Below are 25,957 nucleotides of genomic sequence, written 5' to 3' on the forward strand. Positions count from 1 at the left end.
CGCAATAAGCACAGTGTGATATTTTTATTTGTCTGCTGAACACCATGGAATTGACCTCCAGGTTCTCTTTCTTCACACAGCGCAGCTTGTCCCCCATCTTATGACCTTTGACCTTGGCAGAACTCTTCCTTTGAGGCTGAGGAGCAGGAATGCGACAACAGGCTCTGGATGGGGAAGACTGTTGCTCTCTGGTTTTTCCTCGCCATTCCTCTTTTATTCCTCTAAAGGGGAAATGAGCTCATGTTTTGTGGTCAACGCAGGCACATGTTGCGGTGCGCTTTATAACACAAAGATGTGTTAAGTCGTACAACATGGTCACAAGAGGGAAAAGGACCAACTCGTGTCTCTTTGCACACCTGCTCGCAGCTCTGGCCTGATGTTATAATGGATGCAAGCGAAAAAGAAAACATCCGCACAGGCTAGGGTGATTTATTTTGACACCTGCTTCCAATGCAAGCAAAAACAATATTTGGTATCTAGAAAAACTTGGGTCACATGATCATGTGGCCCAAGGCATCACAGTGGATCAGTGCGTTACAGCATTAGCCTCTGCAAAAATGAGATATTTGTTGTAGTATATACAGTTATTGTTTTATATATATTTTTTTAAGTTGATGCTGATTACATGTGTGTCACATGTGGAAACGTTCATATGTGCAATTGCACCTTTGAGCTGCCAATCAAAAGAAATTGCCAGTGAGAAGCCAGCTCACCTGTTTAAACACATTTAATATGTCAGCAGTGCATATGCAGCATTTAGTAGTAAAAGTACAAAAAAAACACGGTACATTCATTTTAGGTGTTGCTAAGTCGTCGTAGCCCTTTTCGGTAAATGTTGAACAACTCACGCGTCGTGATAAAAAAACACATGTATGACATGCAACTGAGAATGTTAAAAAAAAAAAATGAAGACACCTTTAAATGGTTAAGAGGACTTCTCGTTTTCAAAAGGCACAACGTGAAAGTATTTCACCGCAAGTATCGGCTCAAACGGGAGATCACATGACCACATCCAATCCCGTGGGAAAACATCAGTCAGACCGCCAGAAATTGGGAATTTTTGGCCTCCTCTGTGCATTAGGAGCACCTTGGGCAGTGCCACAGCAGCTCCTGATTTTCTTCGTATTTTGTGTTTCATACAGAAGTGGAACTTTGGCTTCGCATTAGTCATGCAGCGCAAAAACGAACGTTAGCCCACGCTAACGGCTAAACTTCCAATTGGTCCGACTGTGCTGAGAAAACACGTCGAGGATATCTTGTTTTCGTCCCGGCGGCCGCCAGACGAGACGTGTTGGGATGACAAAGCGGGACAGGGAAAATAAACAAAATGGAGGCCGCGTGTTAGCTTTGGCGACACTTTCGCTTTGTCAGAATGTGACACTTTTAAACAAAACAGTGAGCTCTAATGGGAAACACACTGCGAACATTTGCGAACTAGGAACTCATCGTAAGACAAAATATGGTGCAGATAGAAGATCCGAAGTCTTTAGCGGCGGTTCCAAGATCAATCTTTCCTTTGAAAGTCTCTTTGTCCATCTTGTCAACCATAATGACCCCACAACTACCAAAACATGTCCAGGCCTAGGACCAAAGGAATGAATCGGCTATGAGGGGGTCAAAGTTCAACTAGCTGAGGCACGTGACGCCAGCGTCTTCCACGTGGCCGCAATTGGTTTTGCCCCAACCGGAAAAGTTGCACTCATGGATGGCGTCCTCGGTGCCCGCGCACGCTACATCGTCCATCCAGATTAAACCGCTGCCTAAGCGGGGAAAACAACCAAAAAGAAAAGACATTAATAATATTTATATTATCGATAGTGCCGAATAACGACTTGAACCTTGTCCGAAGCGTCCCGTCTTGTGGACCTCGGCGGCCCCTCGGTATCCCAGCATCCGGCACACCACGTCGCCGTCCTTCTTGTCCCACACATCATCGCAAACCGTCCCCCAGCGCCGTTCGTGGAAGACCTCCACTCGGCCCTCGTGGGGGCCCGACCCATTCACCAGTCGTACCAGGGTGTCTTCAACTGAGAAGATAAAAGACGAGATTTCACAAGAATTCCCCATGTGCGGGACATTTGTAAAAAACTGTGGCTCGGTTTCAACCTGACACATCAAGCACACTGTATTGTTTTTTTTTCTAACTTCCTCAAAAGGACTTGTTGATGTAAAAAGAAAGCATTCATCTGAGTCTGGTATTAATCTGGACAACCTGGCAGCTAAAATCAAAACTTTCACTTGCATCTATAAATAGGCAGGACATTAAAATATGATATAAACTATTATATTACATATTATTGTGCAGAGCGTACGGGCTAACACGATGCTAGCATGCTACACACAGGAACGCTGTGACAAACATCCATCTGCACTCCACAAGAACGTGAAGATGAAGTAGAAACATGTGTGCCATTGCTTTGGAGATTTTTTTTTTTTTAAGATTCATAATTTTTTCTTTTGACGTGTATGAAGTCTAATGCAAAGCAGATACTGTACAGTTAATCTGTTTCACCGAGCAGGTGCGCGTTGCACGAGAAAAGTCATCAGACCATAAATGTGCCACTTTCGAATCTTTCAACCAAGTGATTGACGATTGATGCTAACCTAGTCTTACTCCGCTGTCACCTTTATCTCCTTTCATCCCTCGTTCTCCTCGATCCCCTGGAGACAAAACAAGTGGACAGGTCATGGCTTGTTTTCAAAATGGTTGCCTTTGCTTTTTATTGTCTTGTTTGTTTTGACCAAATTCTGGACTCATTTGTTTGCTTGCTGAAACATTCTGGGTTTCACAATTAGGAGATTTGGAGCAAACCGAAAACCCAGAATTTGGGCGTAAATTAAACAGTTAGAGTCCACCAGGCTGCCATGAGAGAAGCAAAGTGTGAAACGGTCGTAAATGAAATTTCCTCTTATTTGTGGTTTCAGCCTCCATTGGCAGCTCTGTAAGCGAAGCGCCTCGTTTGCTTACAGAAGAAACTTGTGATCCAAAAACCACAGGAGCAACCTTCAAGTCTGTCGGGGGTGCCATTTATTGGTCGTTTTCACCTGAGAAGTCTATTTTTGGTTCGATATATCCTTCTCCTTACAAAGTCATCGCATCAAACTGGAAACCGGGTCGCAAACATCTTTCGTGACAAATTTTGCACCTTTTGGTCCGACCGGTCCGATGTCGCCTTTATCTCCTCGACCGCCATCGTCGCCACTGACTCCTTTGCTACCAGAAAGTCCTTGGACGCCTTTTTCTCCAGGGAAGCCTTAAAGAGACAAAAATAATGCTTATGTACAAGATGCATTTTTTTCTCACAACAAAATGTGGATAAAATGAAGCCCTGTGTTTTCCAAGTTCCATCTTCACGGATCGTTCGCTTTGCTCTGGGAACAGAACAAGGAACTTTCCCCCCAAAGTGTTCCCACATAACTTGGACGCACACAATTGTCCAACATGTTCTCACAAATTGAACTGGTCCATTCCCAGCATTCCCCGGGCGCCATCATGACATCATTGATGGACGACATCGCCGTATAAATGCTCCAAAGCTCTTCGCCGGGCCAAAAAGTGGAGGAAAACAGCGATACTTTTTTTCCCCGCTAATAAAATCCATTTCCACCATTGTAACGAACATGTGTGTGTGTGTGTGTTTACAGTATGCACACTCGAGCTACTCCGAGCTAACACGTTAATGAGGAACACATGTACCCTCTCGTGTTGAGACTGCTCCTCGGCAACAAGTCGCAGACATTTATGGGTATAAATAGACTCTTTGGACATGATTTGGTTTGGCTCGGTTTGAAAGTACAAAACTGATTATGAACCATTGTGAAGAATCAATAGCGCTTGTAGAGACTGGAACTGGAGCAAGGCCTTAGATGGAAGCCAGTGGAAATGAGATTAATCTGTTCCAGCCTCGCCCAAAAAACAACAAAAATGTTTTTTTTTGTCAAATATATTTGTCTAGAAAAATATTTGTAATTCTTCTTTAATAAGAAAACTAGCACTCTATATATTGTATTTTATTAAAACAAACATTTATTCATAACATTAATTAAAATGTAAAGAAATGAAATACATTTTGATGCATTTTTTGCTTCACTATCGTGCTGATCCTTCTGTTGTGCACGCCTTGGCCACTTGGGGGCAGTACAACACAGACGATCTGATCAAATTGCTTGATTAGGTTGGGCAGTCGGGATTCCCGCCGACGAGACAAAATGGCAACCACCAACCCCGAAGTCTTAAGTCGTGTTTTCCCACCGTGTGATTGTGCGCGCTGGCTGGCGTCACCTTTACCGTAAGACAGCGTGACCACGCCAGCGAAGCAGCTGTGTTGTGTTTAAAGAGCAGGAGGAACTTTGATGCCACTCCAGTCTCAATCCTCTGGTGTGAAAACACACTTGAAGGTCAAACTGGGTTTTCCCAGAGAAGCTCTCAGCATTCTTTGACAATTCAGCCCCCTGAGTCACTTGAAATATGATGTAGATGAAAAGTCTCCATATTTTGGGGTGTATTTTTTTTATTTGGATGCATAGCAACACATCTGCAGATGGATCGCATCATAGCACATTTTGTCGAGGGAGGGGTTCCAAATATTTTTCATGGTTTAGCTGGCAGACTCGACAATGTGGGGCTTGTAAAAACTGTAAAACGTTTTTTTGGGGGGGGGATTTCTTCTCTTTTCTATTTCAAGAACACAATGCGGGCCAAGAGGAATCATAACAAACCTCCATTGCGACAAATCGCAACATGTTCTCGGCTTGTTTACATTTTTCTTTTTTTCCACATTACTTGAATGTTCTTACCTCTTAAACCGGTTAATCCAGGGGCGCCGGTGTGCCCCTGTGGCCCAGTGTCACCCTTCTCTCCTTTTGGTCCTGCAAAAAAAGATTTCTATGAAATTCATTTGTGTGTGTGAGAGCCACAATGGCAAGACACTTCATTAGGTACAGCAAATCTTCCTTTAATGAACCTCCTAATGGCACGTTTGGCTTGTTTCACATGGTGCCGGGAAACCATGTGGTTGCCTGGCACAGTAACAGACGCACCCAAGAATTATTCCACATAAGTCTAAAATGTTGGCACGCGAGCAGCATTATGCTCACGAGTTACTAAGAAAATATCTCTGGGCTCACAACAGCTCCTCCACCCAGAAATGAGATTTACGAGGAGCAGTCCTGTAATGAGTCAAGCAAATACTTCACCGAGCTTATTAGCGGCTAACAAGCGGGGATCTCCGGCTGACCTTCTATGAAGCTGAAATTTTTCAGAGCCAAGGAGTGCTCCCAGTCCTTGAGACGGAGATCCTCGGCGATGGTGTTCAAGATCTCCATTTCGTTCCGAAGTAGCGCCTCCGTGTGGATGTGGGTCACCCATAGACTGGACGTGTCCTCCGTGATGTTGCTGATCTGAATCTACGGGGGGATTCACATTCAGAATGTGAAGTGTATCAGGAAAAGTTTGAAAATATGTACCTGCAGATCGTGTATTTTCAAATGATGAATATTGATGTCATTGCTGACGGTGTGATTGACAGCTCCAACCATCCAGTTGACCTCCTCCAGCTTGTCTCTTAGCCCGGTCACCTCACCTGAAGTCTCCCTTTTAAAAAAATAAATAAATAACACCACATCAGCATGAGCGGTGATGTCACGCTAAGCTAACTCGGCTAACCTGAGCACCAGGTTCTGGTCGTGGAGCCAGGTGGTGGTCCGAGCCACCTCGGCAGTCAGGCCCGTCAGGTTCCTGCCGGCGGAGCTGCTGAACGACGACAGACGTTCATCCAGCTGCACCAGGTAGCCTTCCGAATGCAGGGACTGAGCGTGCATGCTTCTGAGCTCCGCCTCCAAGCCCTGGGAGCATCCAAAAGGGACAATGAGGTTCTTCAGGGACTTTGTGTCTTGTAGACTCAAAATCTTTGCATCTTAATGAACCTCCAGGGGGAAAAAACAGCACCTTGATGAGAATCTCTAGCTTCTGCAGCCTGTCGCTATGATTCTGGAAGAGATTCTCCAGCTTCCAGATGTTCTCCAAGAGGTCGGCCTGATCGGGCGTCTCGTCCAACGTCTGCTGGAGCAGCCGGGAGCGCTCCGACATCTGGGTGACGTTCTCCATCAGCACCTGCTGCTGCTGCGACCATGCCTGGGAGCGAGATACTGCGAGGAAGGAAAAAAAACAAAACAGGGCGCAGTTGTTGTTGAACATCTCTCAGCAACAGAGTCCCGAAATGGGTCAGCATCAATCACCCAGCTGGAATTAAGACTCTTGTGTGTAATGGAGAGCAGATGTCGCTCTCCATCCACTTTATAGTCGCATTTCCACCTAAGGCTCCAGGGAAGTTCCTGGCGCTTGTAGTACCTGGAACCAGCCACATTTCTGGACTTTTCGAAATGACACAACTTCCCCTGTGTTGATATAGCGCGGCAACCTTTGCCCACCGTGGAGATGTTTTACGGTATGACATCATCTATGCAAAACAAGGTGGTGGGAGGGGGGGGTGTCTGCCCCCAGGGTCCAAAAGTGCTTAAAAGAAGACCTCCACAAGAGAACAAATGAATCGCAGCTCGTTATGCGTGTAAGGTTTACTCCAAATGACCCGAGACCGAGGAGGCTAATTGCTAAATGATGGTCTGTCTGCACTCGTGCTAACACACTAGACATAAAAATCCTTGTAACATGAAAATAAATGTCTTGTAAACTGACTTACAACAAAATATAAATCCGGTCTGGATCGTCGCAGGCTTTTTTTTTTTTTTGCCACTCGAGTAAAAACGACAGCTGCTGCTGTGATTGACAGTCGTGCGTGTTTGCACCTCTTGCGTCACATTTCAAGAGCTAAACTGCAAAAGCAAATGGGTCAGTCACAGCCTGTCAACATCTCAGCTGCTCTTTGGAGGAAAGGGAAAAAAAGAACTTTCCCAGCTCCTTAAATCACATTTGCCCTCTCAAATAACATCACAGGAACATCTCCAGCTCTGTGTTTGAGTTGACCTTGAAATGTAAAGAAGATTCAGAGATGTTCGTGTTGCTTTCAAACAAAGGTCTTCAAGAGCAACGGCTCCCGGATCAGCATCCATGGTTACTAAGCTCCGACTTTAACCCCCTCGCAGCTTGACGTTGATTTCCAAGATACGGCGATATTCTAAGATCCTTTTGAAGACCCATTACATACTGTGCAGCCGATTCCAAAGAACCATAAAATCCATTTAGCCTGATGCTAAGCGAAACACCAAATTCGGGCTAGGAAAAGCAACGTAAGAAACTTCTGAACGACAAATATTTGAACAAAAATGAAAATACTCAGACATGTATTCTTTATCCTCTGAGAAGAATAGTACCGTATTTTCCGGACTATAAGGCGCACCGGACTATAAGGCGCAACTTCAATGAATGGCCCATTTTAAAACTGTGTCCTTATATAAGGCGCACCGGACTATAAGGCGCACCATTAATGCATCATGTCAGATTTGTAATCCAAATCAAATCATTCTCCATTTTATCTTTTTTATTTCAACTTCAGACGCAACAAATTACTTTATAATCACAAAATAATGAGCCATAGTCTTTTTGATTCATGATTCATAGTCTTCAGCGGGCCACTTATGATTGATTTCATGACACAATGCTTCGGGCCAGTTTAAATTTAGGAATTTGGTCCATATATAAGGCGCACCGTACTATATATATATATATATATATATATATATATATATATATATGTGTATATATATATATATATATATATAGCCTTATAGTCCGGAAAATACGGTACAGTGAATCAATGAGAAGCTGTAATGTGTTATACTGCCCCCTGGTGTCTCAAGGCAAAACCGCATTGTTAATCAACTTTCCACAACGAAATCATTTGATAGTTATTCCTATAGGGAAAAATGTTGTCTTGAAACTATTTCTCCCCTCAAACCGCAAGTCAACAAACAACAAACAGCGTCGCTCGGCTTTGATACGGCAGCGAGCCGGGCCCAGCTTGTTTCTATTAAAATGAAGCGCGGCTTGGCCGGCCGGCCGAGCGCTTGGGCAGGACTGCAACACCAGCACGCGGCGCGTAAATTGCAGCATGTGTGGGAGTTCTGCAGGCGAGATTACGGCATCAACGCAATGGTTTCGGGATCGCGAAAGAAGACCTCCATCGAGGCTTGAATACTTGAATGGCGGCCAACTGTGCAACCTGGTTCAGATGCAAACTCGGATTTGTTTTGTTGGTGTGTTCTTGTTTATGAACAAATTTTGCCCAATGGGAATAAGGAAGATTTTTTTTTTGTTGCCATTATGACATTTATGAGATTTTAGTCCCATTTGACAGCATCTCAGAGTGACGGTGTCACATTTACCCTTTTTCGCTTTTTCACATCTGGCTCCCATCCCTAACCCGCCTTTTATCTTCAGTCATCTCGTCGTCGGACAAAGCTTCAAAGTAGCTCGGGTCTGTTTAAAGACGCGACACATACGTGTCATGTATGTACCCGGGCTCGTCAAATTGGACAAAAGGTGAACGCAGACGCCTTCCCGCCATTGAAGTCTCTGGAAAGCAGATGCCTGCTTTGAGCAATTTTCTTCTCTTCCGAGCAAATGGCTGATTGTCAAATGTCTCCCAAAAATGATTATCTTGTGGTGTGCACACATACACAATTGCAGATAATCTGAGCAAGACAGCAAAGGCTGTGAGGGATTAACCTGCACTCTGAGTACACCACCATATAAGGGCGAACGTACGCTTGAGCGTTTTATTTGTCGGACTGCACGCAATTATTATTATTTTTTCCAGAACTGCCTTTAGACACGTTACATGGGGGGGGGGGGGGGAAATCACGCCGCAATCTGATAGAACCCGCAAGCACTACACTGCGCTTATCTTATCTATAGAAATGAAAAAGGGAGAGAGGGAGGGGTGCACTGGCGACCCAAGAAGTCAAGTGAGAATTCAAGCAAGAGTCGGGGGACGGCGGGGGGGAACGGTGTGGGGGTTAACTGGCAAACGGGCATTTTTTTTACATGAGCGTGGATGCAGGGGGCCTCCAGGGAGCAGTGCTGGAGCCACTTGGCGCACAAAAGGCTGCTTTGATTGCTTGCTCTTTAGGCAACTCAACTCGTCCTAAATGAGAAAATACCTTCACACACACACACACATTTCTTCCGTAATGTCTCCATCGTCTTGTTCTTCTTGTCTCCTAACAACGCTGACATTTGCAGTGAGGCCCCTAGCTCAAGGTGAAAAGCCGTAAAGACACACAAAGTAACAAAAAGGAAGTGACCTCAAAAATATCTCCACCGAAACATAAGTAGCGGGACATCGGGAAGTGATGAGATTGATAGAAAAAACAAAGGACCTCAAACAGATCCCTGAGGAACTCAACTTGAAATAAATGCAGGGTAGAATTCATGATGTACACTTTTTGAGGAGGTGTTATCTAGAGGTTGTGGTGGGTGGCGGAGCCGAAGGGGCTTCACATTCCAAAACGTGGCCCCCACTATTGAAGCCCTTCTCTCTCTTCATTGTTAGCGTTTCGCTTTACATTGGACGTGACTTGTTTATGCTACGTGTGTGTTCTCCACGCTAAAGCGCACTGCACGGCTACAGTAACGCGGAAATGAGGTTCACATCACGTTGCCCCCCCATAACACCACCTGTGTGTGTGTGTGTGTGTGTGTCCTTCATTGCAAGGCAGCGCTGATGTCATCAGCGCAGAAACTAGAGATGGACATGAAACTATTTCCATGTGCAAACTTATTGATGACAGACACGTTATAAAAATGAAATGACTTATTAAATCAAAGTCATGAAGACACAATTTCAAATGTGAAGTAATACAAAATGTCTTTAACGTTTAATTTCTTGTAATCTGATGTTTCTTTTGTGTTGGAAAGCGAACATTTGCAGATTTTAAAAAAAAACTAAGGCTAGCTAGGTAACGGTAAGCTAATTTGTAAGTCGCCTTACCTGCTAGGCACAATCCGAAGATGGTGAGCAGCACAAGCACGTAGAGCAACACGATGGCATACTTGATGGCCGCCAAAGAGTTGAGCTGACCGCAGCATTGATCATGTTTCCTGCGCCTCTTTCCAGAACCTGAATGAGAGAAAAAAAAAAAAAGCCAAAACAGTCAGTCCAAAGCTTTTTTAGCTTTAGCGCCAATAGCTAACAGCCAACACAACGAGACATTTGGCTTCCATAACGCGACGCGTTAAGCGTTTGCTTTGGACGTGGTCCCGTCCGTGTCTGCTCTCAAGAATGCTTTCCAGATTCAAAACATCAGATTAGTTTCTTCTCCCGGGAGCAAATTTGACATAAACTGGGACCATGTGCTCAATAAAACAAGGTGATCAGTTGGCATGTTCACCTGTGGGCCAAGTGTTATTAAAATCTCATAAAGTGGAACATGACAATAAATTGTCTTCTAAATTTGACACAAAACAGAGAAGTGTGTTGTGATTGAATGAATGATTAACTCATTCACTGCCATTGACGTCCATTTTAACTACGCTGGCAGTGAATGAGTAATTATTTATCTATCATTTATTAAATTTTATTAACAAATGTATTTAATTAATTTATTTAAATGTATTTATTTTATTAATAAAACTCACCATTACGTTGAATTAGTGGGGAAACTTGTCACGTGACCGGGACGAGCGTATTGACCTGAATTAATTGATCGTCGATAAAATGTTGCCGCACAAGACAAACATAGCCGTCGCATATACATGGCTGGAATGTATAGAAGAGCAAAAACGACAAGTTCAGCAAGTCGGGAAGACGACACGACAACTTGGCATCACGCAAACATTTCTATTTCGACACTTAGCTAGCCTCGATGAACCCAAAAAATGTTTACGTTCAGAGGAAGCAAAGCAACTTCTGCATAAAAGTGCACTTTGCCAAGGTTCATTCTCGTGCAAACTTTCTGTTTGCTTAGTCATTATTTTTCCACTTCTTTTTTTTGTAAGAAATATTTGAGGGTTCTCCTCTTCCTCCTCACCTTCATCACACAGGTTGAGCTTGGACAAGTTATGTCCCTCATAGGCGTCTTCGTACATATACGCGCTCTCCTGCTCCTCGTGCGTACTCAAGTACACGGCCTTGTTCTCCATCTCCTGGCTGGGATTCAAACACACGTTGATTTAAGTCATATAGAATACAGATAAGAATGTTCCAAGCAAAACAAAACTTAGGACGTCCAAGCGGGGATGGGTCAAGTTTCTGTGCTTAACCTCGTCCTTACCTTCCGTGTGTTTACCTAAAGAAATATATCTCTGGGAATTTCGGCATGCATGATTTATTTCCGATGGGAAAACAATTGTTTCATCATCTGAGCAAACTTTTCAAAAATCAAGTAGTAACAATGGTGATTGTGAGTGCACAAATTCCCAGGAGGCCGCAATGGATTTGTCGCAGTGGGAGATGTGCAGGGTTTGCACAAAAGCCGTTAAAAGCACTCAGTCCTGACTTTCTCATTAAGGCAACCGGAATGACAGTTGGACTGAAACTAAGGCTGCTAGGAGACCCCCCCCCCCCCCCCCCCCACACACACACACAGTACTAGCATGAGTGCTTGCACACCCTGGAAGGTTTGTATATATATGTGTGTGTGTGTCTGTGTGCGCGCTCGTGTGTGATAAAGGATGGTGGGAAAGCAAAGAATCAGCGCTATCTGGAACACTCTGCTGTCTCTTGTTTGACAGCTTAGAATTAATCACTGTTAAAAAAAAAAGTGGTTTTGTAAGAACAAAAATAGAATATTTCTCCACAAATTAACTTGTTGGGTTGCTGCAACAATGAGGCACTCTAAAACACCATTTTTGTTTGAGCTTTTTGCGATGTAACATGCACACACTCAGGGCCAACAATGAGGCACAGCAAAGCAGCCACACCTTTGGACTATGCAAAAGGATGAACATTGGGTACACCTGAGTATCATGTGTGGAAAAGAATCATTAAACTCCGGTTCGAGAGTTGTTTTGGACTCAACATGACTTGTAGCTGTACCTAATGAAGTGACCCAAATGGATTAACTTTACTCACTCACCTCGTCAGCTGTCAACTGGAGGACGGAGAAAGCCAAAAAGAAATCACAGCTCCAAGAGGCTCATCCTTCCTCCGATTGGACCCCAAAGCAAAAGTCGCAGACTTGGCAGCTCCCCAAGAACACGCCGTGGAAGGACGCACCGTGCAAGGCTTCTCCTCCGACCCGCTGCAACAACAACAATAGACGGTCGGATTATTGCAGGGGAATATGTGCAACCTCCACGAAAACATCACCACGGTCCACGTGATCCGAAAAGTCAAGCAAAGTCCAGCTGGAGTTCTTCACTGGAGGATAGCGTGTCCATCGTGGGCTATGCACAAGCGCCATCTAGTGTTACTCAGCGACGCGTACATGGCATATATGTACCTGCGGTTTTATTGACTCAATTTGTCTATATTTGTATTTATTTAATACAATTTCAGATGTTTGAAATTTGATTGAATTAATTTAAAGCTTTTGGTTTTCAAATGATAGATTTCAGCCAGGAGCGTGCAGTGGCATCCTGCTGTGATTAACTGGCATAGTTAAGAAAAGTTTGCTCGCTATCAGGAATGTTATTGATTTTATTTATTTTTTAACTGTAAATTCCCAGTACACTTGAACACACCTGATGAAGGTTTCATGGCCAGGTGGTCGTCATGGACAAGTTGAGGCAAGCGGGCGTTTTTCTTTTTTTGAAAGAATAAAACACCCAACTCGCGCAGACACACGGAAGAAGGTAAAACACAAAAAAGACATCTTTATAAGTTAATAATTGAACTAAAAGGGCCACTTCGACTTTGAAAGCTCGAGTTGTGTTCCGTACGCGGTTGGCGGGCGTACGTGTTACCAGACTTCTTTCAAAAAACCGCGTAGTTTCGGTCGTATTATTTTAAAAATGCTAAAAAGTTCGAAATTGTAACACAAACGATGATATGATAGAAATTCTATCAATTCGGCAACTAGTTTGACCACCCCAACACGACAGAATGTTGTCAAATAGGACTTCATCGCAAGGTAAACGAATGGGGCGTTGAGTTTTTATATGAACAGAAATCATAAAAATATTCATATTCCATGTCTGATCGAGGATTGTGACAGTTAAACCGAATAAAGTGTATAAAATTATGGCGCAAGAACCATTTGTGGAACAAGCATTACAAACTCGATTATTGTAGTAAGCCTTACGTCCCACAAGAGGGCGGCATTGCATCGGTAAGAAGAAAATTGACGTGAAATTACAGCACTAAATCTTTACTTATGTGCCTTTTTTTGAAAATGACGCAAACTCATCACGTCCAAATTATAGAAAAATTACATATACATTATATGGGAATAACATAACAGATGTAATAAGAAACATGACAATTGTATACAAGCATAATAAATCTCCTGTAAAACAGAAAACATGGAGAGCTGGTTTCTTTAACGCCCCCTTGACTTTTAAAATCCTGAAATGTTTTCACAATGTATGCCAATGAGTCCTGTGTGACTGTGGCTTCTCCTCTAATTAACACAGGAAATGACATTCCTACATTACATTGAAAAGGTCACATCAACAATTTAGCTGTTTTTTCCCCCTCGGGAGGATTTGTTGCAGCAAACACGGACTTTTCCTCCTCAGCAGGTTTCACCGTCTGTTTTTTCTTCATGTTGTCCCATGTCGGCCAATTTTGCTAGCACACCTGAGGCTAACTTAACGCTTCCTCAAGTGGGGACACCGAAAATCATCTATTAGCATGTTCAATATTTGCTTGTCCTAGACTATTTTTAGTCATATCAACTGAAAATAGTTTATTAACATAACAAGGGATAATCCTGAAGAATCAAAATTTCCTCTGGGACCGGTCCAGTGCAGGAAAGGACTTAATGGGACCTTTCCACTCATGTGTAACATAGTCAAAATCAATCGGAAGTGCTGACACGGAGCATGTACTGTAGTCCTATCGTTATTTCTCGCTGACCTCTCACCTCAGCTTCCTCAAATTGCCTTGAAAATCAATAGCGGTCTTACTGTGACGCCCGGAAAAATGTCACGAATGTTTAAAATGATGACTGAGACTGATTATGTTGAAGTCAACTGATGATTGTCATGATGTCTTGTAGTTTTTTTTTTGTTGATGCTGTAATCATGGCGATGGAAGCATCCAAGCGGGTGTCGTTGTGGTCGGTGAAGGATGTGCTGGACTGGATTGAAAAGTGCTATCCCAGCTTAGTGGGCGTGCTCCAGAAGGCCGTGATGAAACATGCCATCTCAGGTATATATTGCAGCAAAAACTGGTTTTATTTTTTTAATTTAATGGTAAATCATGTTAGGTCGCGCACTGCTGAGGCTGCGGGAACACCACCTGCAACTCCTGGGAGTGGAATCGGAGGAGCAACAGCAGGAGATGTTGCAGGATCTTCTTCTCCTCAGAGTGCAGGAGGAGCTGGGAGAACTGGACGACATCTGCTCAGGTAACCTGGAATGCTGAAAAACGTTTTGCAACAAATCTCATTTTGACGTTTTTATTTTCTGTTTTCCTTTGCAGAATGTTTCCCGGCATAACAGGCGTTCATTTTTAATTCTGCTTCCGACTCATTCTATCCATCATCCATCCATCCACCGACTGACGAGGTGGGGGTGATCTTAGAAGACGAATCGATGACGAGGGGGAAAAGTCATTTCCTGTACGAAACGTGAGCCCGGCAGATGTTATCAAAATTCTTCGTATCGTTCTTCCTTTGTTGTGCGGCGAATTAGGACAACCGAGCGGGCGCAAACATTTACACCAAAATCGTCACTTTTGTTTTTTTTATAAAGTATGAATCATCATTTTTTTTAAATAACAGAACTTGACATGGGATAAAAAAAATGTTCTCTTCCTTTCTTTCATTTTGACACCTTATGTCATTTTACATCCAAGGCGTCACACTGCAAGTATTAAATGTGCAGGGAGGAGGAGGAGGTGGCACAAATGGATGAATCAGAGGACAGACGAGAAGCGTGCCAGTGCAGACGCCGATCGATCAGTGTTTACACCTCGTCAGTCATCTGTCAATTAGCGCTAATTAGACGAGCTAACCGCATTATTACATCTTCCGGTTCATTCATAAATCATATCACATGTTCCTAATTTTTTTTATTGAATTTCTAAATAGGACCTCATGGACTTCAAATGTTTGTCCATGCAGAATTATCACATTTTTTGTGATGTAACCACGCCGAAGAAGAAGAAGCGAGGAAGGCAATTAAGACTCAATTTGATCTCCATTTGGACTTTCTAGGCCAGAAGCGATGACGCTCATTTGTATCAAAGATTCATTTCTTGCTCGGGCGTACCGAGCGCTCGCAGATTTATTGCGCCGCCGCCGGTCCGATCAATAATAACAGCCCCCCCCCCCCTCATTGGAATTCCAATAGCACCGTGAATTACAAGAAAGCTAGCGTATGACGGGAACGCATTTTAGTCTGAGCTTCTTTGCTGAGCTCTAGCTAGAAATGATCTGGCAAGAAGTGACAACAATCACATCATGTGACAACAATCTCCAATATGCTTCACGTCAGCATATTTTTCATTTCTGGCAAGTACATGTCCTACACAAGACAACAATCTGCCACATTCTTCACATTCAAAGTGCTCAGGGAGGTTTTGAAGTATTGGGCCTGTCCTTTACAACAGTCTTCCATATCAGGCTTGTAACACACACACACACTCAAGGTGCCAAATACACTTATCTAAATAAAAATGAAGCCAGTCAGGTGTGAGTTTGGGTGTCACGTTGATGGCGTTGATGACGTGTGAGGCGTCAAGCTTGGGACCGTCGTGCGGCGCTCTCACTGCGCTAATTCCCCCCCCTCCTTGCAAATGCATGAAGCGTCATTCACGTGGATAAATATGGCATGAATATTTCAGCGTGGTTAGTCGGCCAAGCGCAGCTGAGGCTATAAATCAAAATGTGCGTGCGTGCGTGCGTACCCACGCGCGCTCCCGCGCTATTAAAACATTAACGCTGACGGGACGACAGGCGGCGGCGCACAGGAGGGACTTTTGGATAATTGAAATGCCAAAAAAGCCTCCAGACTCTTCTGCTCCTTCAACCCTTCTTCCTCCACGTCATCATTCTTGTCTTTTTATTTTCTGCAAAAATGCCTTGAGCAATAATAAAAAAATAAAATAACTGCAGTGCTATCTGGCGAGCAATAGTTGTAGCCTCCATGTAACAACAATCTTCCATATTCTTCAGGTGACAACAATCTGCCATAACTTCCAAATCTTCACATGAAAAATGTACAGAGATTGAGATGACATCTACCGCAACATTAGCAAGAAGCTGCAGAGATTTTTGGCAAGTACTGGCTATATCTTCTTATATTGTTTAAAATAAGTTGAAGGTATTTTTAGGACCACCCAAAGTGAATTTGTCTCGTTGTCGATGCTAAATGGATTGTGTACCTAATGTAGTGGCACAACACAGACACTGATGAAGCCTTGAAAAAAGTTGCCACAAGAGGGCGACATTTAACTGACAAAGTCTATTTAACTCACATTTTAAGCGTAAACTGGGAGCAGTCCAAAGTTCAATCAGAGCTTAATGGATGACCCCATAAAGGTAATGAAAAATTCTTTCAGGAAAATTATCTAGCAAAACGTCACCTGCAGCAAATTTTAGAAAATGTCTCATTCTTGACAAATTGTTTCATTATTAACATTAAGATTGCTACTTTGATCATCAGAGAAGTTAAGCCACGCTAACCTACCCATAAATTCACACATTTCATAACGGACTTTGCTGCGCAGGGCCGTGGTGTATTTATATATATATATATAAATTAAAAAAAAAAAAAAAGTTCCTCACTGAACGGTGCAAATTCACGAGCATCGCACCTCCTTGCTCACGTGCTTGGGGGTGGGTGGTTGTTCTTGGTTGCTGCTCTGATCCAAAAGAAGACTCGCATTCAGGCGGGCATGTGCGCGCGCGTCTCCATTCCTCGAGGCAATCCGCTCCGCCTGTCAATCAAGGCAGGACCGTGAAGTGGATGCGGTAACTGGATTCTCCGGATTCCGACGAGGATGAGGACTCTGTTCCCCCTAAAAGTGACAAATTAGAATTTTGTTTGCTCTGGGATGGAAGCGTGTGGACGGATGCGGGATGAGGAGGCGGTGACGGTGCCGGCGGCGCGGACGCGCGTCCCGTTTTGTTTCGTCTTCCACGGATGAGAAAGAAGCAAAAAGTTTGCCAGCCGGATGGAGGAGCGACGGCGTGTCGTCGTCGTCGTGGTGGTGGCGACGGCGTCGGCGTGCGTGTGTGAACTTGCGCGTGCACGTTAATTGCTGCTTCGTTAGCTGCGCGCGTGCGTGCACGGCAGCGGAGGAATGCACGCGCCGGCTGCGGGGTCGACAGCAGCAGCATCCAACCTTGCCGGGACTACAGGTGTTCCCTAGTACAGGTAGGCACTCAAAAAAAAAAAAAAAAAGTCCTCTTCTGTGACGTCATTGACGCTAAAACTTTTGGCCGTATGTTTAACTTGACACGCTATGGATTTTTATTAAGAATAGAAAGTACGCTAAACTAATTGAGAGTTCTGAATATCTATTTATGGTACAATAAATGAAAGAAACAAAATGTGGCTTTTATGCCCACAGCACTATTTCAGTTAGTCAATGCAATTGAATTTTCACGCTTGTTGTTTCTAATATTTTGACCCAACACATTAGAAATTGCAATTTAAAAAAAAATAAAATAAAAATATTACATATTTGTAATTGGTCACTGTATTAATTTGACATTTTCCAATCATCTTTAGTGACTCCACATCCCAGAATGCCAAGGTGTGGCTAAGGCGACATCCTAGTGAGTCCACCTGACCTGCCCGACTCCTCTGTCCCCTTTCCATCCTCCTCCTCCTGATCCCACCCTCCACCCCACCGCCTCACAGCACACATGCAGGCCAAGAAGCGGTACCTGCTCGTGTCTGTGGGGGTCGCTCTTCTCTTCCTGGTCTACCTGTGGGCTCTGCAAATCGGCGACTTTGAGCAGCAAGAGCAGCGGCACCACCACCGCCGCCACCAATTGCCCCAGTACCCCGACTACTACCAGCACCAGTCGTACAGCCTGAGCCAGGAAGCGGACCGGGCCCGGCCCAGAGCGCCACTGCCTCGTAGGGGCCTGTCCAAACAGCCAGCACGCTGGACCGAGTTGAACCAGTTGCTGGCGCCCTACCTTGAGGGAGGAGAGCAGGAGGTACAGTAAAGGTTGCAACTGGAAGGTGTAGTCAATTCATGGTGTTGAGAATTTTTCACAAATATTCAAGACCTTGTCAAATACATCCTTGAAGACATTTCTCCATGTACTTTTCAGGAGGACGGTCCCCAGGTGCACCACCAGCACAGCTCGCCAAGAGAGCGGCGCTCGGTGCGTGACAACCTCTACAAGAACAAACGCTGCCGCATGGAAACCTGCTTCGACTTTGCCCGCTGTCAGCCGCACTTTGGCGTCTACATTTACCCGCCGCAAAGAGGCGATGAGATTTCCCCCACCTACCGTAAGATCCTCTCCTCCATCCAGGAGTCTCGCTTCCACACGGAGGACCCCGTGAAGGCCTGCCTGTTCGTCCTGGCTGTGGACACCCTGGACAGGGACCGTCTGTCGCCCCAGTTTGTCCAAAACGCCAGGACGCGGATTCAGAGTTTGCCCACGTGGAACGACGGCAGGAACCACTTGATTTTTAACCTCTACTCCGGCACCTGGCCGGACTACACGGAGGATCTGGGCTTTGAGGTGGGCCAGGCCATGTTGGCCAAGGCCAGCGCCAACGTGGCCAACTTTCGACCCAACTTTGATATCTCCATCCCCTTGTTCTCGAAAGACCACCCACTTAAAGCAGGGGGCACGGGCGGCGCTGACGGCGCCTCGGCCCGAGACTCGCCGACCTCGTCCTCCAGGCGCTACCTGCTGGTCTTCAAAGGCAAGCGCTATCTAACAGGGATCGGATCGGAGACCAGAAACGCTTTGTATCACATCCACAACGGCGACGACATTGTCCTGCTGACCACCTGCAAGCACGGCAAGGACTGGGAGAAGCACAAAGACTCCCGCTGCGACCACGACAACCAAGAATACGCAAAGTAAGTCCGACTTCCACTTTTGTCTCTCTAGTAGTAAATTATACCAAAAAAAATACCGTTTTCATGCCAGCGATTATAAAGAAGTACAAAGCCTCCCGAAAAATGAAAATTCAACACAATAAGCGCATTGGCGCATTCGTGGTCTTAATGGCAGAAAAATAAATGACTTAATTCTCTGTCGCGGTTCATAAAATCACTTTTACAGAAAATAAAAGAGCAACGTGAACTGTGAGAAGCTGCTAATCAATAGCAGGCGCGAATGAACACGGCGCTTAAGAGGCTCCTTCACTAAAAGTAATTAGCACATTCTCTCTCGCGGCCTGATAGCTTTTTATTATGAAAGTGGGTCCCAATTTCACACTCGGCGGGTTTACTTTTTGGTGTTGTTGCTCTCTATTATTTATGTAGCACTTAGGAATCAAAGAAACATTCAAGTCAGCCCTTTATGGGAATTAAGTTTGCTGTCATTTTTAAGGATTGCCACTCGCCAATATTATCTACTTAATGCAATGAGTATGAAAATCTGATTTTTATTTCTGAGATATAATATAGACTCTTTTGTGAGTGACACTTGGCAATGAAAAGTGCTTTCACGCTAGAGTGGACAGGGTGTGTAAATGAGCCACCTCCTGATCTTTAAAATCTTTTAAGTTGTGACCGGTAGCCGGTTCGGTACTGTTTACACGTCGGTTCACACGTGGTCAAGGTTAGGCTACGCTGGTATGTACATCGGTGTATTTGGCGGCTGCAGCTTTCAAGATGGAGAGGCGGGGGAAAGTGGCAAAAGGTAATAAAAGCAAATGTCAACGGCAGTCATGTGGTCGGCGCGACGGTGCGGCCGTTTCCCTCCACCTTCATTCGTGCTCCTCCCCTCCCATCCTCGGTTTTCTTCCCTCGTCTGCCGTCGTGCTCGTCCTCGCCTACCAAGCCGAGGCAAAGCGTGGAAAAAGCTTTCGCTGCCGTCTAAGTGCATCTTTGGATGTGAGCGCCAATGAAGAGCACCACTAGGGATAATAACACAGTGCCACATTCCCGCCGGAGAGAGCGAAGATGAGACACTTTTTTTTTTTTTAAAACACGTTTGATGCGTGTGACAATTCCGCCAGCGTCGTGAAACATACAAGAAGTGGGCAGGGAAGTTTGAAGCAGAGGGACAAGCAGTAAAGTCACGACTGGATCATGGTGGTGGCGGCGGTGTGCTCCAGGGCTCTGTTTGTGAACCCTGTTCGTTTCAGTGCGTCTGTTTTCATCGTTCGTTTTTTGGTCATTTGGATGTTTGAAAACATATCAATAAATAATGATGAACACATAAAAAAAGAATCGTCAAGGAAAATGAGCAATTGAGGAATGAATCAAATCTAAATGAATCCCAACGAACAGCGTTTCCTTCCATTTACTCGTTTTAAACGCTTATTTTGACCATTTCGAACTTCAGCCGGCGGACTTGTCAGGGTGGCGGTAGAACTCGTCAATACGCCAAAGGCTTCTGGCCAAGGCCTGCCGGGTGAGTAAAAACAGCCTCATCGATCCGGCGTCACAGTGGCCAATCAGCAGATGAATGGAGGTTAATGCTCCCCTCTTGGCACGTGAAAGCCAAACATAGATCGCGATTCATTCTCCGCGACCCTTTGCTAGTCTTGGCGTGGAGTACTGAGAGGAGGCGGGAAGGAAAAAAACACAATGGGCCGCTGCGGAGACGAACTGAGACATTGCTTCGACAAGTTTCATTCACTAAGGAGCGAACACGGAAAAAAATGATCAATATGAAGTCATCATTTTAAATTTGGAATTACAGAGTAGAAAACAACCCAAAAGCTATTAATTCCGTCGGGGAGAACAAACTCGCAGGTTTTGGCCATTTTTCTTAAGTGTGTCGGGCCTTCGCAGTCAACCGCTACCTGCCGCGTCCGAAAATTGCACTCCATCACAGCCGTCTCGCTTCCGTCCATCCGTCATATCTGCCCTCATCTCTTTTGTCATCTACCATCTTCCGCCGCGCTCTCGCTCTTTGGGCCAGCCACTTGAGCTGAAGTAAAGGTGCGTCGCCATCCATTTTCGCCTAGGGAGTCGGAATTACAGAGGTGGGGAGCGAGAGGCAAGGCGGACAGATGGATCACAGCGGGAGGGAAGGAGGGAGAAGAAAGTCTTGTTTGTTCAGGAAGCAACAATATGAAATTGGGCAAACTATACACAAGCAGATAAATATGGAACCGAAATTAACCTCCTTAAAACAAATGGTGGACTTTTTGAGACAAAAAAAAATAGAGAATATTTGTGATTTCATTTTTTTGATTGTTTTTTTTTTAAATGTAATTTTTGTGTATTTTTCCTCTAATCTCCTCAGACCCCACACAGCCAAAATATTTTAGTTGAAGGGTAATTAAGGGCGTCATAATAGAAAATCCAAAGTCTGTGGCTCCACTTTGGTCAAAGGTAAAGCCTTTCTTTTTTTCCTTCCACTTTTGGAAGTAAAACGCTGGGTAGTGTTAACCTCATGCGGCTGTGTAAAAGCGCACCAGCAGGGATTTACAGCTCGTTGGCTCTCATTATGAAAATGTGATATTGCGCTGGAAAGCCTCCGGCTGTTCTGCGGCGGATTAGAGAGGTGGCGGCGAGCACAGCTGGCAGACACAGCCAACCAACCAACTAACCAAGCAACCAACCAATTGTTTGATCTTTATCTGCGCTCGAAATAATTTGTAGTTCTTTCCACGTGGTTTCCCCAAAGGTGACTTGGTGTTGTTTTTAATCAACGAGCCCAAAGCAACATCAGTGGACATGTTAGCCCAAATGGCGCCAAACTAATCAGAATTTCTTTTGCTTAATTCACTTTTTAAGTTGGTTGCCTTCCAATGTCTGATTTTGCTTCTGGATGCTTTGCTTTATGTCTCGGAACACAGATGGTGCACTTGTGCAGTTTCGTTTAACCCCAAATTCTCAAACCACGTCCCCGGACAAAATTGAATTCACAGGAGATACATGAAATACATCATTGTAAAAATAAACCCACGTTATTATAAACTGTCGTAAGAAACTTTGTCATCATTGACTTTGTCTTAGCGCACATCGTTTTATAGATTACCATAACATCGTAGTCATATAAAACCCGCCGCCGTCTTTATATTCAGTCGTAATTCATCCAGTAGTAATTGAAACCGTCGTAACGGATTGTATATATATATTTTTTTTATATATATTTTTTTTAATCACATTGGATCAGAACCAATTGTACCTGCGAATTGGCGGTGTTAGCACATCTAATATGTGTCAGCACTGCAGAGTGTTCATATTAATGGTGCCATATGTGCTTTTTTGCTGACTGAGGCCCACACACACACAATATATAAAACTTGTCAAGACTAAACGTCAACATAAAGCTGACCGTAAAGTCAAACAACAGACGCGGATCACGTGTCTCTACCGCACGTTCCGTCGAGCGCTGGCGAGGCCCGTCCAGATGGTGCCGACTGCGCGGACAGTAAGCCGCGGAGCTGCTGCCATCCAGCTAGAGCGAGCGAGAGGGAGAAAAAAAAAAAAGATCATCTGTGTGCTTGTTTTGTCCTTTTCAAATCCAACTACAAAGGACAGCTAACAATCCCATTCAGATTTGTGCCATGCATAATTCACACTAATGAATACAGTCGTGGCGACAATGACTTTCGAAAGATCCCGAGACTTGCCTCGTCTTTCTCTTGGGGGGCTTTGGTCCTTTTGTGGATCTCTGCTCCATGATAGACCGCCTAAAACAAACAATGTGACATTTTTGATAGCTGAGAGTCCATTTAGAGTGTCACGCGTCAAGAGGGGGGAAAAAAATTAAATGAAAAGATGGAGCCGGGCAGAGAAGTCATTGACTTTGAAGTCCACTTCACCACATCCGCCATTTAATGTCCACTTTTTTTTTGTGTGCGTGTTGGCAATGTCCATTTTCTCGTCACACATCAAATTGTCTCCTCACTTTAGCCGAAGTAAACAACCGCACGCCGACACCATCGTTCTTAACGAGACTCCCCCGACGGTCGTTACCGTTGGAGAGCCTTTTAAAGCGGACATATTACGGAAGATTGACTTTTTAATTGCTTGTATACAAATAGTTGTGGCTCGGGAGTGCCTGGCCACCCATCAAGTGTGAAATTAAACAACTAAGTAAATCTGTTACACGGCCGTTTTTTACGCCACATGCACCCAAGAGACCAAAGTTTCGCATCCTTTATTGAAACAAGGCACACATTTTGCTTTTGGAAAAATCTTGTGACAGCATACGCTAACATTTCCTGGTTTTTAAATCACTTTGACTTTTGGGATCATTTCGACTGCATTTCCGCCAAGTCAGTCGTCCACTTAGCGTCTTTGTTTACCTGTTGACATCGCATCCTCCCTCTTGTCCCTATCGTATCTTCTTCTTCTTTACGGGATTGACGTTTTAAAAGCAACCAGGCTGTTTTGCATATATTCATTTTCACCGCCGGGTTTCTATTTCCTGCTTGATTTGTGCGCAGCGCCCTAATGGACTTGGCTGCCGTGTGTGTGTGCGTGAGTTTGTAAGTCTATATGTTGCTGATTTAGACGTGCCTCCGGTAGCTAATACGCCGGCTAATGGCCGAGATAATGATTGGTGCAAATGGGGCTGCCAAACATTGGCTTTTGGCGACTCAAACTACGCCGCATTGATCATTCAACATGATCGGAATGGACGGATTGAATGGACTCTTGTAAGAACTCGACTGTTTAGCATGAATCCATTTACGGACAAAGAAGATGGTAGAAGGGCAAAGGCTAATTCCGGATGATTTTTCATTTAATTTGTAGTCGTATATATATATATAAATATATATATACGAGAAGAGCCAATCTTAGAGCGGTTGATCGAGTGAGTTTACTAACAGTATTTGTGTAACTTTTCTTTAATTTAATCATCATGCCAGTGTTATACTGCCCCCTGGTGGCCAAGACATTAACATCAGAAAGTGCCACAATGAATTAATCATGATGTACAATCGGTTTAATACATTACATCTATTTGATTATTTTGTCATTATGCGTTTTATAATGTACAATATATTTTCCTAACATATAACATTATGTGTCACAGTCGACAATCGATATTTATCGAATAGCCTAGTTCATTTTTGAAACCCTCGTCTTATTTTTGTGAGATAAATAGAAGGAGGGAAAATAGATTGAGCCAAATGAGCGTCTATCGACAAGCGTTCGATCCCGGCTGATAAACTGTCCCGTTTAAAGAAGGCTGACGGCACTCGAATGAGAGCCCTGATCATTCCTTTCGCCGCCCATTTTCCACCCAGAAAGTTTTTTACTCAACACTGTGGCGAGCTTATGACAAATTGCAATTTTGCATTTAAAAATTTCATTTGAATGCTTTATATCTGTAAAAACACTACGAGAAAGAAGCAAAGGCTGGAAGGCTGACACAACCTCCATTACCGATAATATCTCTTCATTGTGCTCTTTATCCTCTTCTGCTACTTCACAGGAAATGGATGTGGGACTTAAAAAAAAAAAAAAAAGAGAGGCTCTTGTACCTTGTCATTTTCAGGACAGCGCCGTAATGAGAGCGAACAAAGGAACATGACATGGAGCGAGAGCGAGACAGGCTGGTCATGAATATTACACAGATAGCGCTGGAGGTGACACAGCTGGGATCAACAAAGTGCTAAGCGCTGTTGCCGTCAGGCAGCGCCGCTGGAAAATAGCCCAATAAATCGGAACGGTGACTCGCGGGTATCACTACGCCAACATCTATTCCGATGTCCAATATTCCGATATTTCACATCCTGATGTCCGATGTGGAGCATCGCGTCGGGCCTTGTTGCGCTTAATGAAAACCTTCCTGAGGGACTAGAACTTAATTGGCCAATGTTGATTTTGTTGTTGTACGTCAAAGGGCAAATGGAAGCTCGCCGGTGTCATTTGGTTAAGCTTTATTTCATATTATTTCTTCCACTAAGGATTGAAAAAAAAAAAAAAATTGCGTGCCATCCCTCCATTAAAAGATCATGTGCTTTGACAGTCCCGCTGTCCCACCGCATCCGTGACGCCGAGGCCAAGAGTCGGATGAGCAACCGTAACTGACAGCGGAATGGCCGAGGAACGGCCCCGGCGAGTCCCGGGACGCCCTGTAAAAAGCACTCGCACGCTCTTTTATTTACGCCGGGCGTATTATTAAGCAGCCTTCATGTCGAGTTAGCGTACGGCGCAGTCTGCTGCTCCGCTTTCATCCGACGTGGAAGTAGACGTGAATTTTTTAGACGTTGATTTTCTTGCACCTTTCTGTTCATTTTTTTTTTTTATTGCTTGAGTTTGAAGTCATGGTGCTTTCTAATTAAGGTTTTAAAACAAGGCTATAATTAGCATTAGCATCCCGAGCTAGCTAAGATAGTTAGTCCATGTTGTGATTTATTTGGTTTGAAACACGAACCCCACTTTAAAGACCTAATCTAGGCCTCGTTGGAAAACGAAACTCGAGCCTCGTCTCAAACCCGGACGCATAGTTGTGATTTAGGCCTCCCGCCACACCATCGTTGCCATTTTTCCAGCGCCGACGTCTCGAGCCCGACCCGCACCGCTTTCGCTCATTCCGACAGACTCGGCAGTAAAGAAGCCGCTGCTGACAAGAGAGACCCCCCCCGCCCCTACCCTGACACGATAAAAACGCTTCGGGGGCGAACAAGTTTATCTGGATGTTTTGCCCTTCGGATGCGCTGGGCGTCAAAAATGTCAGCTCCGCGCAGATTCGGATGACAGACGTGACAAACGGGGCAGGCCTCCGGTCAGGATGTTACACTTGCAACAGGAAATGTCGACTTTGATTTTTT

The 25,957-nt window shown here is 44.5% G+C and overlaps 2 protein-coding genes across 6 annotated transcripts in view; one reads left to right on the forward strand and one right to left on the reverse strand.

The window, feature by feature from the left end:
* Positions 1-709: 709 nt before the first annotated feature.
* Positions 710-12,284, reverse strand: scara5 (scavenger receptor class A, member 5 (putative)). Its single transcript, XM_037244896.1, has 12 exons — positions 12,034-12,284; positions 10,987-11,105; positions 9,948-10,076; positions 5,948-6,147; positions 5,666-5,844; positions 5,467-5,593; positions 5,238-5,406; positions 4,798-4,869; positions 3,147-3,254; positions 2,605-2,661; positions 1,839-2,027; positions 710-1,760 (listed from the first exon to the last, which is right to left on the reverse strand). The coding sequence occupies exons 2-12, from the start codon at positions 11,096-11,098 to the stop codon at positions 1,627-1,629; spliced, it is 1,476 nt and encodes a 491-aa protein (XP_037100791.1). The 5' UTR covers positions 11,099-11,105; positions 12,034-12,284; the 3' UTR covers positions 710-1,626.
* Positions 12,285-14,116: 1,832 nt separating this feature from the next.
* LOC119117893 (exostosin-1) overlaps positions 14,117-25,957 on the forward strand; it is a 33,417-nt gene continuing 21,576 nt past the window's right edge. For 2 of the 5 annotated variants that reach the window (XM_037244518.1, XM_037244522.1), the window contains exons 1-6: positions 14,117-14,270; positions 14,329-14,469; positions 14,544-14,691; positions 16,240-17,443; positions 17,801-18,237; positions 18,355-19,121. In XM_037244518.1, the coding sequence (XP_037100413.1) occupies positions 17,938-18,237; positions 18,355-19,121 (1,067 nt within the window). In that variant the 5' untranslated portion in view covers positions 14,117-14,270; positions 14,329-14,469; positions 14,544-14,691; positions 16,240-17,443; positions 17,801-17,937. The remainder of the gene's footprint in view (positions 14,271-14,328; positions 14,470-14,543; positions 14,692-16,239; positions 17,444-17,800; positions 18,238-18,354; positions 19,122-25,957) is intronic. The other 3 variants (XM_037244523.1, XM_037244521.1, XM_037244519.1) reach the window with 3 other exon arrangements.

The sequence above is a fragment of the Syngnathus acus genome, chromosome 24, assembly GCF_901709675.1.
Source record: "Syngnathus acus chromosome 24, fSynAcu1.2, whole genome shotgun sequence".
NCBI lineage: Eukaryota > Metazoa > Chordata > Actinopteri > Syngnathiformes > Syngnathidae > Syngnathus > Syngnathus acus.